The sequence below is a fragment of the Sturnira hondurensis genome, unplaced genomic scaffold (assembly GCF_014824575.4).
Source record: "Sturnira hondurensis isolate 20B ecotype Veracruz unplaced genomic scaffold, ASM1482457v3 Scaffold0001872, whole genome shotgun sequence".
Taxonomy (NCBI): domain Eukaryota; kingdom Metazoa; phylum Chordata; class Mammalia; order Chiroptera; family Phyllostomidae; genus Sturnira; species Sturnira hondurensis.
In genome coordinates this window covers 30,688,286-30,701,875 of record NW_028074503.1, presented here as the reverse complement: position 1 = coordinate 30,701,875, position 13,590 = coordinate 30,688,286, and the positions used below count along the sequence as shown (strand labels likewise).

The window sequence follows — 13,590 nt, the reverse complement described above, 5'->3', positions numbered from 1 at the left end:
CTGGTCTGCCAAGAGCTGTGGCCCCTGTTCTTACACAGAAGGAAGTCTCTCAGACAGAGTCTGATGCTGGGAAACACAACAGCTTCCAGCTGCCCTTGGTTCCGTCTTAGAATCAGATGAGATGTCTGTCTCCATGAGCTTGTCCGAGAGAGTTCTCTGCTCAGCCAAAAATGCCTACCTAGGCCCAACTGCTCATTGATTTGTGTATTTTAGCCACAATGATATGAAGGGTTATTATTTACGGCAGTCTCCTTATATTGACACTTCAATTGAGGCTGAAAATACTAGAGAATATTCAGATTGTCACGTTGACTCAGAAACTGGTGTATAGGAAACATGTTTATCATTTGTGCCTGTTTTATAAATGTGACCAAGGATATTCATTATTAGTGTATATATGCAAAAATGGGATTTCCGATCAGCATCTCAAGAATATATTCTTGATATAGCTTCTCTGGTCCTTCAAGCAGGAAAATATTTCATTGCCTTGGAAGACGGTGTAGTGAGAGATGACGAAGCATAGTGTATTTTATCCCTGAGTTTTAAAGAGAGGGTTTAGTTATTGACTTTTTCTGCAACCATTATCAGCCTCGTATGTATCTTGCCCATGGCATACAATATACAGTATAGTGTAAGGGGAGAATTCATAGCATCCAAGGCAGACAAACTAAATGACATGCATAGGGGCTTCCGAATATATTGTTTACAAACCACTGACAGTGAAGAAACTGGGAACAGAGAGAGAGTTCCCCAAACTTTGTAAGATAGCCTTGGGCAATTAAATAGTACTCTTAATTTATCTTTAAGCATACCTGCCATAATTATAATTGGCCAAATAAATTATAGACTGCCCATCATACTTTGTCTAACACATCACTCAAAACCTAACCCTGTTAGGTCTTATTCCTGTATCTTTTGACTCCCACATTTTCTTACTTTATCTGCTAGTTCTCTTATAGCCACAGAAGAATTAACAGTGTGGATTATACCACATTGGGAGGTCATACACATAGTGGTTAGATGGATACTTTCCTGGACAAACACCCGGGTTCAAGACCCGGCTCCACCTGAAACCAGCTGTGCAACCTTTGGCAAACAGCTTAACCTCTCTGTGTCTCGGACGCCTTACCTGAGTCCAGATGACAGTGTCTACCTCACAGGGTTACTGTGAGGACTAATTAGGCAATCCATGAGAAGCACTGGAAAGAGCACCTGCTGGCAGTTAGTATTCTACAGATAGTAACTGTTGAGTAGGGTTGGTAACTCTAGAAAACGGCATTTGTTGAACATCAGTATGTGTGTGTGTGATGATTAGGTGAGTTGTGTTTTGCTTTGGCTGAAACTGAGGTTGAGCTGCTTTTCCTGGATGAGCACGATCACTAATAGGTGGCAACGGCCCTCTGGGACAGGGTGAGAGCGGCGGACGTAATTACTCCAGGATTCAGGTACACTTCTAAGGGGCTGGGCTACATGCAGGCGGTCATTTCATACACTTTATGAAGTGACATTCCACAGGCCCTTCAATGGACATTTTTTCACCCAAGCCCAAAACATCACCTCAAGGCTGGGGTCAAAGGGCATGGACTCACTTGGTGACCATGGCCCCTGCCCACTCAGTGCACAGGAAGCCCTATCGATGCCCAGTTCTCTCAAGAGCACTGTGGGTGAAGCAGTCTGCCCAGAATCGGTCCTGAAATGGGACCTCCTGCATCCATTCAAGGGGAAAGAGCCACTTGGAGCTACCACGCCACCTGATCAGATTTCGTTTTGCTGGGACTAGCCAGTCTCTATCTCCTTTCTCCCCCAAATCTCTCTCCCAACTTTAATGGTCTGCCTTGTCCTTCCCACACCACACAGAGCCTCCCTCTCTTAGAAACCCCCCTCCCACGCCCCAGTCACCTTCCTCTCCTCTCCGACTCACTGGAAATGTTTCTCTGAACCATGCCTGGTCTGCAGGGGCTCGAGCTGTGTCTCAGTTCAGCCCCCATGGGGGTGAGTGGGAGCGGGGAGTTTTCTTTGATCCACTAATGAATTAATGAATTAAACAGAGGGGGGAGTTCAGAAGCCAGGCTCCCTACTTTTGCTGAAGCTGGGCTGATGGTGAGCTGGCGTAACTGCTAGAAAATTGCTGCTTGGTGCTGGAAGAATTAGGGGCAAGGGCGAGTCCATTCATCTTCCCTAATCGAGTTCTTGGGAAATACACATGTAGATCAGCCCCTAACAATGACCCCCGGCTGATTGCCTGGAGTACCCTCCACGGGGCCCACAATGGTACTGACTAGCTCTTTATGTCGCTCACAAAGGAAGCCCCAACCTCCCCTTGGCCAGCTTTGCCCTGTTCCCCCCACCCAGTCCCTCACCAGTGGCTGTTGAGGTCTTTTCTGCATTCCCCCTGTCTGCACCCCACTCCAGACTCTGAAATAAACAGTAAAAAAAAGCTAACCTCACCTGGACCTATTAGAGCTGGGCAGTCCCAGATGGAATTAACTTTGGAAAACAAGGCCCTAAGCCCCTTAGCGTGTGGGCAGGAGCTTAAGGAAATGCTCGCTGCCAATCTTTGCTTAGCGGTAATTATAGAGATCAATTTAATATTGGGCAAGTTTACATAAAAAGCATTCTCAGTCAGAGAGGAAACAGCAAACACCAAGTAATTGTCCTGAAGGCTGCCCTCTGGTCACCCAGGCGTCCGCATTCCCGCTACCTGGACCATGTAACTGGTACGAGGGCCTTTGGGGGGTGCCCCAGGCTGATGCGGCAGTGCCTTTGCCAGACCATGAAGTCTGAGCAGAGCTCAGGGCAGGCTGCTTCGCCTGGATCCTGGAGGGAACCTCTTCAGTCCTCCTGGACACCCATAGGCCTCTCTGTACGGACTCTGACTTCATTTCTTTCTACCACAGCCTCTTAGATTGAGGGATTCCCTCTCGGGGAAGAAGCAAAGACATCTGTAGGCTAAGCTGTGCTTTGATTCTTTTTTAACACTTCTCCCTCTACAATAATTACTACAAATGAGCTGCAGCCAGAACCCAGGAGGAGACAAGGAGTCAACAGGTCCGAGTTCTAGTCCTGACCCCTCCACTTAATAGCTGTCTGTGTCACTGCGAGGCTCAGTTTGCTCTTCTGTGAAATGAGGACGAACACATCCGTCCTGCTCACTTCACTGGGGTGTGGGGGTGAAGAGATAGGGAGAATGTCAAAGGATTGTGAAAAGTATAAAGTGATCTGCAAGCACTAGAAAGCATGTACCGATTTTCATTAATTTTCCTTGATTCAGTAGCTCAATTTCTGTCTGCTCCTAACTCACATGCTTGCCGTTTTAACTTACCTCTTTATGGCCCTGTTAAAAATAAAGTGATTTGTGTAATTGCCTCCCCTCCATTTGCCCATTTAATGATCCTTAGCATAGTCACATGTCCTTTTCAATGTCCTCCTAATGTCAGTTTAAAGGTGGGAGATCCAAAGATGGGTGGTTTTCTTTTCTGTCTTGTCTTCCAGGCTGGACCTTAAGTTCCCCAAGGCCAGCGGCCCTGGCCTTTCCTTCCCTTTGTGGGGCTGACACGGCCCACATCAGAGCTGGACCCTCAGAAAGAACGCAGTAAACGCTTGTCTGAAAGCAAAGAGCAATAAACAACTAGGGGCAGCAGGGCGGGGAGGGGGGCACCCCTACCTGGAGATCAAGGTGCCTGTCGCAAAGATTTAAAGAATCTCTAGGTCCTTTCTTCTAAGTCCTAGGCTTTTCCTGAAGCATTTAGTTTCAGCGAAGGCCGGGCTCCCCTCTTGGTCGGGTCTCAGATTTGAGAAATGCCAGTGGTCACAGCACTGGGAGATATCGGTGGGGGAGCGGCGTGGGGGCGGGGGGACACTCCCCTCCCCGCAGAAATTATCTTTGCACTTGGCCTCTGAGTCACTCCGGGCCACCCGAAGCCTGGATGGCCCACCCGCCTCCAAAGGGGAAAGAAAAGCAAGCGCCCTCCCCGGAGAAGCTGGAGGCCTCCCCCGACCCCAAAGATCCTTCCCTGCTGGGCCACAGGTGGGGTCATCTCCTCCGCCTGGAGAACTGGTTGGTGGGGAGGGTTCCCGCAGAACACAGGCCGAGAAAGTGAGGAACCCTAGCGGGTCTCTCTCCGGGCCTGGGCCCAGCAGCACGTCCTACTCCGGGCCTCCCAGCCTCCTGCTGGGCCGCTGGGCAACTGAAGTCCCCGGGCCAGCGGGCGCAGATGGCCCCGCCGCCTCCTGAGGCCCGCACTGGAGTGAGGGAGCCAGCCGAGGGGACAGACAAGAGCAATTAAAACACAAGGACAAACTAAATAAACCCGAAGTCGGGTGGGGCTACGGAGCTCAAAGGGAATTTTTGCCCGAGCATGTAAAAAGAGGGACAGAAACGGGAAAATTCAAACAGAAACGACGCGTGGAACTGAATTCCAACGCCATGAAGCCAAGAAGCGTTTCGAAGGGTCGCCCGGGGTGCTAAGCCCGGCAGAGGAGGAGAGTCTAAGGGCCGAGACGAGTCTGGGGTGGGGGAGATGAAGGGGCAGGTGAGCCCCAGGAGGGAGGCAAGTTGAGGGGTGGGGAGGGAGATGAGACCAAGGGCGTCGGCCCCAAAGTGTCAGGACTGGGGGCTCCGACTCCCAGACCCCGGTCCCCAGGCCTGTCAAACATCCCACCGCCTGTCCCCAGCGTTCGGAGTGTTTGGAGCGGATCGACAGGTGGAAGACAGAAGGTTCCGAGTGCTGCCCTCGCCCCGAGTCTGGGGCAGGGAAAGATCCGCCCCGCGGCGGGGGTGAGGGGGTGGGGGAGGGGCTGGGTCCGGAGCCAGAGGGGAGGAGCCGGGTCAGCGGGCTCGCAGGCTTTTGCGCCCTGAGACTCAGCTCCCAGGAGTCGCACCTTCCAACTCCCACAGCGACCCGGGCGGTCGCGGTCTGAGCGTTCGCCCACTTCCAGCACTCGAAGCTCCGCTAGCGTAGCCCGCCGAGCTTGATCTTGGATCCGTAGCTCTCGGGTTGGACGGCTGCACGCGGGAAACACCGACTTCGAGCTTCTTCTCTGTCTCCTAAGCAGACGGCGCTGCTGAGAGCGCAGGTGGCGCCCTCCTGCTTCTTCCCGCTCTCCCCATGCACCTGCCCGGCTGCGCCCCCGCCATGGCCGACGGCAGCTTCTCGATCGCCGGCCACCTGCTCCGCAGCCCGGGCGGGAGTACCTCGCGGCTGCACAGCATCGAAGCCATCCTGGGATTTACCAAGGACGACGGGATCCTCGGCTCCTTCCCGACGGAGCCGGGCGCCCGGGGCGCCAAAGAGCGAGACAGGAGACCTGGGGCGCGGGCCGCTTGTCCTAAGGCTGCCGGGGGATGCGCAGAGCCCTCCCCGCCGCCCGCCCCGGCTCCAGCTCCTGAGTACGAAGGTGAGTACGCAGCCAGGCGGCTGCGGGGGCCCAAACTTACGAACTCTGCAAGAGGAGAGAGATCCTGCCTTAATTTTTATCAAGGCGCCAGGGCGCGGGTTTGGGCGCCGCAAGAGTGGCGGGAGCGTCCAGCTTTCAGAGTCAGAATCCGGTTGCCAGTGCTCAAGGGTGGGCGGGTGGACCCAGGAATACCCCAGGGAGTGTCTCTGACCTTCTGCGACCCCGTCCTCCCAGCCCCTCGCCCCTACTGCCCCAAGGAGACGCGGGAGGCGCGGCCAAGCCCAGGGCTGCCAGTCGGGCCCACCGCGGGCGACGCTAAGCTGTCCGAGGAGGAGCCGCCCAAAAAGAAGCACCGGCGGAACCGCACCACCTTCACCACGTACCAGCTGCACGAGCTGGAACGCGCGTTCGAGAAGTCCCACTACCCCGACGTGTACAGCCGGGAGGAGCTGGCGGGCAAGGTCAACCTACCCGAGGTTCGGGTCCAGGTAAAGAGCCCAGATCGGTCGCCTGGAGGGCCCTACCCCAAGCTGCAGCCAAGGCTCCCTTGAATCCCCGCCAGTCCGTGCGGTTATGACGACACTTTTCCCGTTGGCCTTCCTGTACTTGGCTGGCCCAGAGCCCTAAAAAGGGCGTCACAGATCTTCCATGTGCCCCACGCACGGTCCCTTGGGCACTCGGTTCCAGGTGGCAGTTTTCTTCTCCCTTTTGGGGTCTCCCTCTTCTGAGCCAAAGACAGGAATTGGATATGGCAGGCAAGGCGAGGTGACTGCTCATTAGAGGCAGCCAGGATGGGTGTGGGTGTGTGTTGGGGGGCGGGGGGGGGCGTGAGTACTGAGTAGAGAGAGAATGTAGGGAGCATTTGAGGGTCACCAGACTGGGGCGCCAAATGCCACCCTAGTCACTAGCTGCGGGTACCCTGTTTAAAATGACAACCCTGCCTTCCTGGGAGGAAGGAGCCTGGCACCTGGCAGCTGAAACTTTCCGTGGGTTTATTTCAGGACCTGACTTTTGCTTCTCTGGTGCACATCCACCCAAACTTCCTGCTGCAAAGGCCTTTCTTTTTGCTGTAAAAGGGTTTTCGCTTTAATTAAAGCTGAATTAGCTTTAATCCCTGATCATTAAAATATTTGAAAGCCTTAAATATTTGCTAGTCATCTGTAAAAGTAATCTGGGAGGATTTCCAAATTGGGAGAGTTTAAAGAGGACTGACCAGGAGTCACCGGGAACAAACATCTCTGCCTCTGAAAGACAGAGGAGCCGAGGTGGGTGTATTGTGTGTGTCCAATGAACGAGACTTCCAGGAAGTGAGCTGCTCAGATGTTTGGGGGCTTTGGGCCCTGTCTTAAAAGTAAAAGGGGACAAGCCCTTGCCTTTGTCTCTTCTGCTTGGTTTGAAGGTTTAAAGTGGTGAGTCAACATCATGGTTTTAAAACTAGTTTCCTAATGTGACTCTGGATTAGCCAGCAAGAACAGGACAGTCTCTCCTCATTGGGGGCAGCAAGGCTGCGATGATTACATTGAAGGGGCAGACATATTAGCACCTGCTTTTCAGGGAAGAAGGTGGCAAAGGGAGTTGGAAAGCATACAGGGGAACGATGGAGAAAGAGGAGAGACCACCCTTCCACGGCGGCTGCGGTACAGAGGCACAGCCCATGCAGCAGCTGGCTTCCTACCCGAGGCCACCTCTGTCCCACCTTCCTCTCTCCCTCTTGACTCCTTCAGGTCTTTGGCCTGTCCTTTCAGTTGTGAGCTTCTTGAGAGCAATGTCTGTGACTTTTCTGTGGCCACAGGGCCAGCACAGTGCCCAGCATATGGGGGGGGGGGTTCTTAATACGTGACTGTGATGTAATTGGACAGGGTAGGGGTGCTAGGCAGGGTCACCAGCTGCATTGTGGGCAGCTGTATCAGAGCTGACTGTCCCCATCTTTAGCCCTCCTACTCGGGGTACTGGATCTGAAGAGCATTGCTGATATTTGGGGGGATGGAGTGAGACATGCAGAGAAATGGGCCAGAGGGTGGGGGCCCTCACCCAAGCCAGTGTTTCTCTTTTCTGTATTTTCAGTTTATCCCCTGTTTCTGGGAAGATCAGGGCCTCAGAGATGTAGATGAATATTTTATGGGAAGGGGGCAGGGATACTTACATTCTTTTGTTCTTCCTCCCCCCACCCCCAAATCGCAGCCTTAAACACACTCGCCCTAGCCCAGCTCAGGCGCTGGGTAGGTCTTTACTCAGCTCTCCTGGAGGTGTCCCTCCCCACCTTATTGGCTCAAAACTGCTTTCTCCCTCTGAAGTCGAAACTAATCCATTTCTCTTCATAAATACAACACCAAAGTGACCAGCTTGGCCAAAGTTCTTTCCAGACACCACACTCAGCTAGATCAAGCCTCCATGTGGCTTCCGAGGGTGGTAACTTTCTGGTGAGACCCTGGCTACACCTCATCTTGTGCTTTTATCAAATCAGTAACAGAAGTTGCATCTCTAAGGGACCAGACTCCACTCTGGCATAGACTTGACAGGTGCTCAACAAATCCATCTTCGGGTAGTGGCAGAACTAATTCCATAAAGTAAAAGTAGATGTGATAAACCTACGGCAATCATCAAAAGCCATTTATAAGAAATATCAGAAATCCTAAGTGAATGTCAATTGAACAAAAATGAAAATCTTATCAAGGCAGCAACTCAAATATGCTTGGGATAAAATCAACTCATCCTTTTCTACTAGTTATCACAACCAGTGATTCGTGGAGAGGGCTGTATTTGGGCACCTAATAGAGCCGGGTGCAGGAAGTAGAATATCTGTTCGTACACATGTTTCTAATGGAGACCAAGTAAAGCGGAGAAAGCCTGAGGCAGGGGTGGCCACTGGGAGCTGAGCCTCCCAGGGAGGAAGAGCCCGAGTGGAAGGGTCGGGGGCGCTGCCCACCCGCAGGCCACGAGGATTGGGCGAGATCTGGATTCGGCGGAAGTCCTACGGTCTGATTGCGGGTTAACTTCACTTTTGGGGGGAAATGGATGCAACCACAGCTGTGGGAGAGATGAACAGGGACCAGGGTGGGAACCTGTGGAGGACAAGGATGGGACAAAGAGAAGCGGCGGAAACAAGAGAGGAGGGGAAAGGGACAAAGAGGAGAAAACGGAGGAAAGGATGGGTAATGCGAGTGGGGCCTGGGGGGCGAGAGAAGCAGGTGAGAAACAGTGGAGCCCCAGTATTACTTGGGGCGGAGGAGTCGGGCTGGCTGGGCTGCAGCCCCACGGCCGCTGTGCTGCCTCCCGCAGGTGTGGTTCCAGAACCGACGGGCCAAGTGGCGGCGGCAGGAGAAGCTGGAGGTGTCTTCCATGAAGCTGCAGGACTCGCCCCTCCTCTCCTTCAGCCGCTCCCCTCCCTCCGCGACTCTGGCACCTCTCGGAGCGGGCCCGGGCGGCGGCGGGGGACCGGCTGGGGGCGCCCTGCCCTTGGAGTCCTGGCTTGGGCCGTCGCTGCCGGGCGGCGGCGCCACTGCGCTGCAGAGCCTGCCCGGCTTCGGGCCGCCGGCCCAGAGTCTGCCGGCCAGCTACACGCCGCCGCCCTTCCTGAACTCGCCCCCTCTGGGCCCCGGCCTGCAGCCTCTCGCACCGCCGCCGCCCGCCTACCCCTGCGGGTCCGGCTTCGGGGACAAGTTCCCGCTGGATGAGGCGGACCCGCGCAACAGCAGCATCGCGACGCTGCGCCTGAAGGCCAAGGAGCACATCCAGGCCATCGGGAAGCCGTGGCAGACCCTCTAGGGGCACCGGGGACCAAATCCGGGCAGACAACCTTCCTGGGAGCCGACCCCGAGCCGCAAGCCTGCGTCCCCTCTCCCTGGGACCCCCGACTCGCCCTCACTTGCACCGTGCCACCCGAGGCTGCAGCCAGGTTTGGGCCTTGGATGCTCGCCTGCTTCTGACTCACCGGGACGACTGACCCTGGGGTCTGCCGAGGCCCCTTGGCCACCCCAAACCCCCACCGACCCCCAGCCCTGCTGTTGGTGGGGGTTGCGGAGAAGCAGCCCGGCACTCCCAGTCACGCTCCTCCCACCCCGGGGGCACTGGAGCCTCCAGGTTCAATGGGCCCAATGCGCGGGACCTCGGCCTCTCCGGAGAGGGTGTTGTGGCAACGCCAGATAACAAGTGGAAGAAAGGGGAGGCGGGGAAATAGAGTTTTAAGAACTGTTTGTATACGTAGTTTTAAAGATTGTGTGTGTGGGGGGGGATTAAAGATTTACTTGTTTGGGTTTGACTCTGGTTAAGCGCGCTCAGGACTGCGGTGCGGGAGGAAGGTGTGAGTGTGAATCCGGTGCGGGACGGGGTGGGTAAAGGGAAGCGGAGGAGTGCGCGGAGCCCGGCTCCCTCGAGGTGTCCTCCTGGGGGCGCTGTGCTGCGGCGGGTCTGTGTCCGCATCTCGGACGCTGTGTCCCCATTCCGGTCGTTGCGGGCGTCGGGAACCAGAGGCGCCCCTTTGCTAGAGCGGAAGGGCGCGTGCGCTTGTGTGTTTGGAGCCTAAGGCTCAGCTGGCTGCCTGTGCCACACCACCACAGTCCGGCTGGGGCTGCTTGCTACTTTACAAGACTGGCCCCAACGGGAAGCGTCTACACCACCTTCCCAGGATGAGAGCTGAACGTCTCGAAGTCTCTAGCGGCCCCGCCTCCCTCTTTCCACGCGCCCAGGCCCTGGCCCCTCTCAGATCATTGTCCAGGTCACCAGGTCGTTGCCAGGCCGTGCTAACCAGGATTGATGACATTAGTCCTCCGAATTCTCAGAGCGACTTTTTCTGAGCCCCGCGCCTCTCTCTCGCCCCCTCCCCCAACTCGCTCCGCACCCGCAACTCAGAGGCTCTGTTTAACCCAGGACATGTTAGCCACGGCGCTCCAGGAGTGTGTCCTGAACGGTCTGTGCCCAACAGGAGGGCACAGGGCATCCTCGCAGGGCATCGCGGACAGGATCCGCAGTTCCCTGGTCCTGCTCTGGGGTGGAGAAGGAATCCGGAGGTCCCCCGCGGGCTCCAGAACCTCTAGAGGTTCTCGCGGAATCCCAAGTAAAGGAGGGCCGGGGACTCGCAGCCTGAGCAGCTGCGGTATCCAAAATTGACCCTGGAAGCTGGGTGGCCGCGGGAATAACCCAGATTCTCGCCGCACATCCTCTGGCCCCCTTGCTGTGAATCAACTGGCTACCGTATGTCAGTCGGTAGTTAGCGTGTTGGCAAAACACCCAGAGCCCCCACCCCGCCCCCGTTCTTCGTCTGAATGAACCCCACCTTTCAGGAGGTGGGAAAGACGGAATCAGATCACCTGTAAGTCCTTTGTGTAAACTCTCGATGACCCTGCATGAGGCCACACACACTGCGGGCGCTTCTCCAATTCCTGCAGCATCCTTGCGCTGTGCTTGGGCCCCTGAAACCTGCTTGGGGAGAGGATTACTGTCCCAGGGCTCGAGGTAGAGGAAGTGTCACTGGGAATTCAGGCCTTGCCTCGCGGGTCCTGAGAGGCTCTGGCACAAGCAGGCCCGTGTACCCCCGACCTTCCCCCGGTGCCTTGCACATAGTAGGCTGGCCAATGAGCATTTATCAAATTGGCTGTCGCCCCCAAGATTAGGGAGTAACACGTGCGCTTTCACTCACACGGATGGTCCGGGGGTGGGGAAATGGATGAAGTGGGCCAGGTGATGTCAGCTCTTAGCAAAAAAAAAAAAAAGATAAACTCACGATAAGCGTGTAAGTACAATTCTTTCAGTTTGGCCCGTCCTTGTTTCTTCTTTAACACTCAGGGATACTTTATTCCGAGAACCGGCAAATCCACTGCCCTCCAGAGAGCCCACGCTTGCTCTGCCCTCATTATTCTTATCACAGCCCTGGGCACCTCTCCTTTGCCCTCTCCCTTGCTTCTCCTAGATCATGCGCACCATTGTTCCTTTTGTGTCTCTGCCATTTTTCTCTTTCTTTTTCATCCATCACTCGCCACTGCCTCCCTTTCTTTTACCATTTGCTTTAATCTGAGAGTGGATATTCTAAACCATCTCTTTAGGTATCAACAATTTGAACCGTCACTGGATTTCAGGGACAAGTCCTTGGGAAAAAATGATCGTTAAAGTGCTAATGGCTAAGCATCGCTGAAAACTAGGCGCCAGCGCGCTCGTAAGTAGTTTCCATCTGTCTGTGGACTCATAGGAGCCTCATCAGGAAAATGCAATTAATCCTATTTCACAAATGAGGAAACTGAGGCACACAGAGGTTAACACCCTTGTAAACGGAGCTGAAAAGTTGGGGGCGGCCCACCATCACAGCGTGGGCCCAGGAAGCATTTGCTGAATGAGTGCTCCTTATCTCGGTTCCTGAAAACAGCTCAGTAGACCACACGGGAACTGAAGTCCCGAGGGCTGAGTGCCAGGTGTGGGTTGAGTGCTTTTCTGGGCCTCCTGGGGAAGGCTAGACAATACAGCTTTGCCAGCGCGCCCCCCCCACCCCGCCTCGGGGGTTGCCTAGCAGGGCCGCTCGAGGTCCGAGCATTCTTGCCGCAGACTCTAGAAGCGGCGAAGGTGAAGCGAGAAGCCAGTACTTAACCCAACTGCAGGTGAGGATGGTTTATAATAAGGCGCATTAGAGCTCCGGGCGGCTCCGAAACACGTGGGGCCGCTACTCAAGGTCACGGCTACAGAAAGCACTTTGTAGAGGCGCAGGCCTAGGTGGGGCACGGGCTTCCAAGACTAGACTATGCCGGCTCTGGTTTGGGGCGGACACACCGGACTCCGAGGGAAAGGGCTCCCCTCGTAAGCCTGCATCACTTGGGAAATGGTTCTTGAGCCTTCCATGATGAGCCTGAGGGTCCACTGAAGGGGAACAAGAACCAGCAGCGAGCGGTCTCACGGGGTTCGGGGAGGAAAGGCAGTGGGCTGTTCCGAGCACAGCGACCTAAACGGAGACAGGCCTTGACTCGGGCCCACTTGGGTCCAGTCCCGCTAAGAGGGAGGCCTTGGGCACCCTTTCCCGGAGGACGACGTCGGCTCTGGCCGCCGCAGGTGAGTGAGGACAACAGCTGCTTCTCGGCTCCCAGGCACCGCGCTGGGCTGCGCGCAAACCAGGCGCTCAATCCGCAGCGGCGCGCGGGGCAGGAGGCACGGGATTGGCTGTGTTGGGCGCAGCACTTGTCTGCCCCAGCGGACGCCCAGCCGAGACCCTCCCGCGACCCTGGGGCTCTCAGCTTGCGTGGAACCGGCCACCCCCGCCCCCTCGGCCTCCATCACTCGACCCCGCCGTGGTGGTGACGCTTCAGCTTTCGAGTTTTCCCTGTGGAGGAGCCCTTACTATTCCCGCCCGCGAGGAGGTCGTATACGCGGTGCGCACCCCGGCTCCCTGCCTCTGGTGGCGATTTTTCTCTGCCGCAAAGGCTCCTCTCTCCGGGGCCACGGGATCCGGGGGCGGCCGCAGTCCCGTGGAGCCCTCCTCGCCGGCTGTCCTGGGACCCCGCACCGCGGCCCCAAGGCCGGTCCAAGCTGTTCATCTATCACGGGCTTCCCGCTCTGGGAACCCTGCTGGTCCGCGCTCTCAACTCCGCTGCACCAAGGGCGACCGAGGCTATTGTAGGCGTTGGGAAGAGTCAGAGAGACCCCATAGGTCAGCAACTGAAGTGGGGTGGCCCCTCTTTGTTTACTTATTTTGAACATATGGTTAATATTTGGGGAGATTGGACATGTCAAATCAGGACAAGACAATCCCCGAGGGTCCCCCACCACCTGTCCTAGTGAATCTAGAATCCGACGAGGGGAGGGGTGGGAATCCCGGGTCCCGCTCTCTTCCGGCCAGATTCACAGGTTAATTGAATCTTTGCAGAGACCTTGCAGAACCGGCGTGCGGGAAGCGGGGACAGCGGGGACAGCCGGGACTCCGCTTTCCAGAAGCCACGTCCCTCCTGTGGGCAGTCTGATAGGAACATCCAGTCCCAGCCCCGGCCCCTGGGTGCCACCAGGAAACGAAGGTCATGAGAATGAGACGCTGGCGCGTCCTCCGATCAGGAAACGTGAGCTGCGCCTGGCCTGGGGGCTTGTCCTGCGTCCTAAGGCGCCTGGGAAAGGGGAGGCTGCCCCTAGCCAGGAGGGGCACGCAGGACCCTTCAAGACCCGGATGGCGCGCTTTGTGGTAGTGTCGACCCTTAATTGGGAACTGTCTCTAATAATCTGGCCTCA

The 13,590-nt window shown here is 56.0% G+C and overlaps 1 protein-coding gene across 1 annotated transcript; it reads left to right on the top strand.

Moving 5' to 3' along the window:
* Nucleotides 1-4,842: 4,842 nt before the first annotated feature.
* RAX (retina and anterior neural fold homeobox) lies at nucleotides 4,843-9,659 on the top strand. Its single transcript, XM_037035181.1, has 3 exons — nucleotides 4,843-5,397; nucleotides 5,632-5,885; nucleotides 8,677-9,659. The coding sequence occupies exons 1-3, from the start codon at nucleotides 5,109-5,111 to the stop codon at nucleotides 9,160-9,162; spliced, it is 1,029 nt and encodes a 342-aa protein (XP_036891076.1). The 5' UTR covers nucleotides 4,843-5,108; the 3' UTR covers nucleotides 9,163-9,659.
* Nucleotides 9,660-13,590: the final 3,931 nt, after the last annotated feature.

Coding starts and splice junctions, on each gene's coding strand:
- RAX (XM_037035181.1), top strand. CDS start 5,109: ATGCACCTGCCCGGCTGCGCCCCCGCCATGGCCGACGGCAGCTTCTCG. Junction 5,398..5,631: donor TCCAGCTCCTGAGTACGAAG/GTGAGTACGCAG, acceptor CCGTCCTCCCAG/CCCCTCGCCCCTACTGCCCC. Junction 5,886..8,676: donor TACCCGAGGTTCGGGTCCAG/GTAAAGAGCCCA, acceptor TGCCTCCCGCAG/GTGTGGTTCCAGAACCGACG.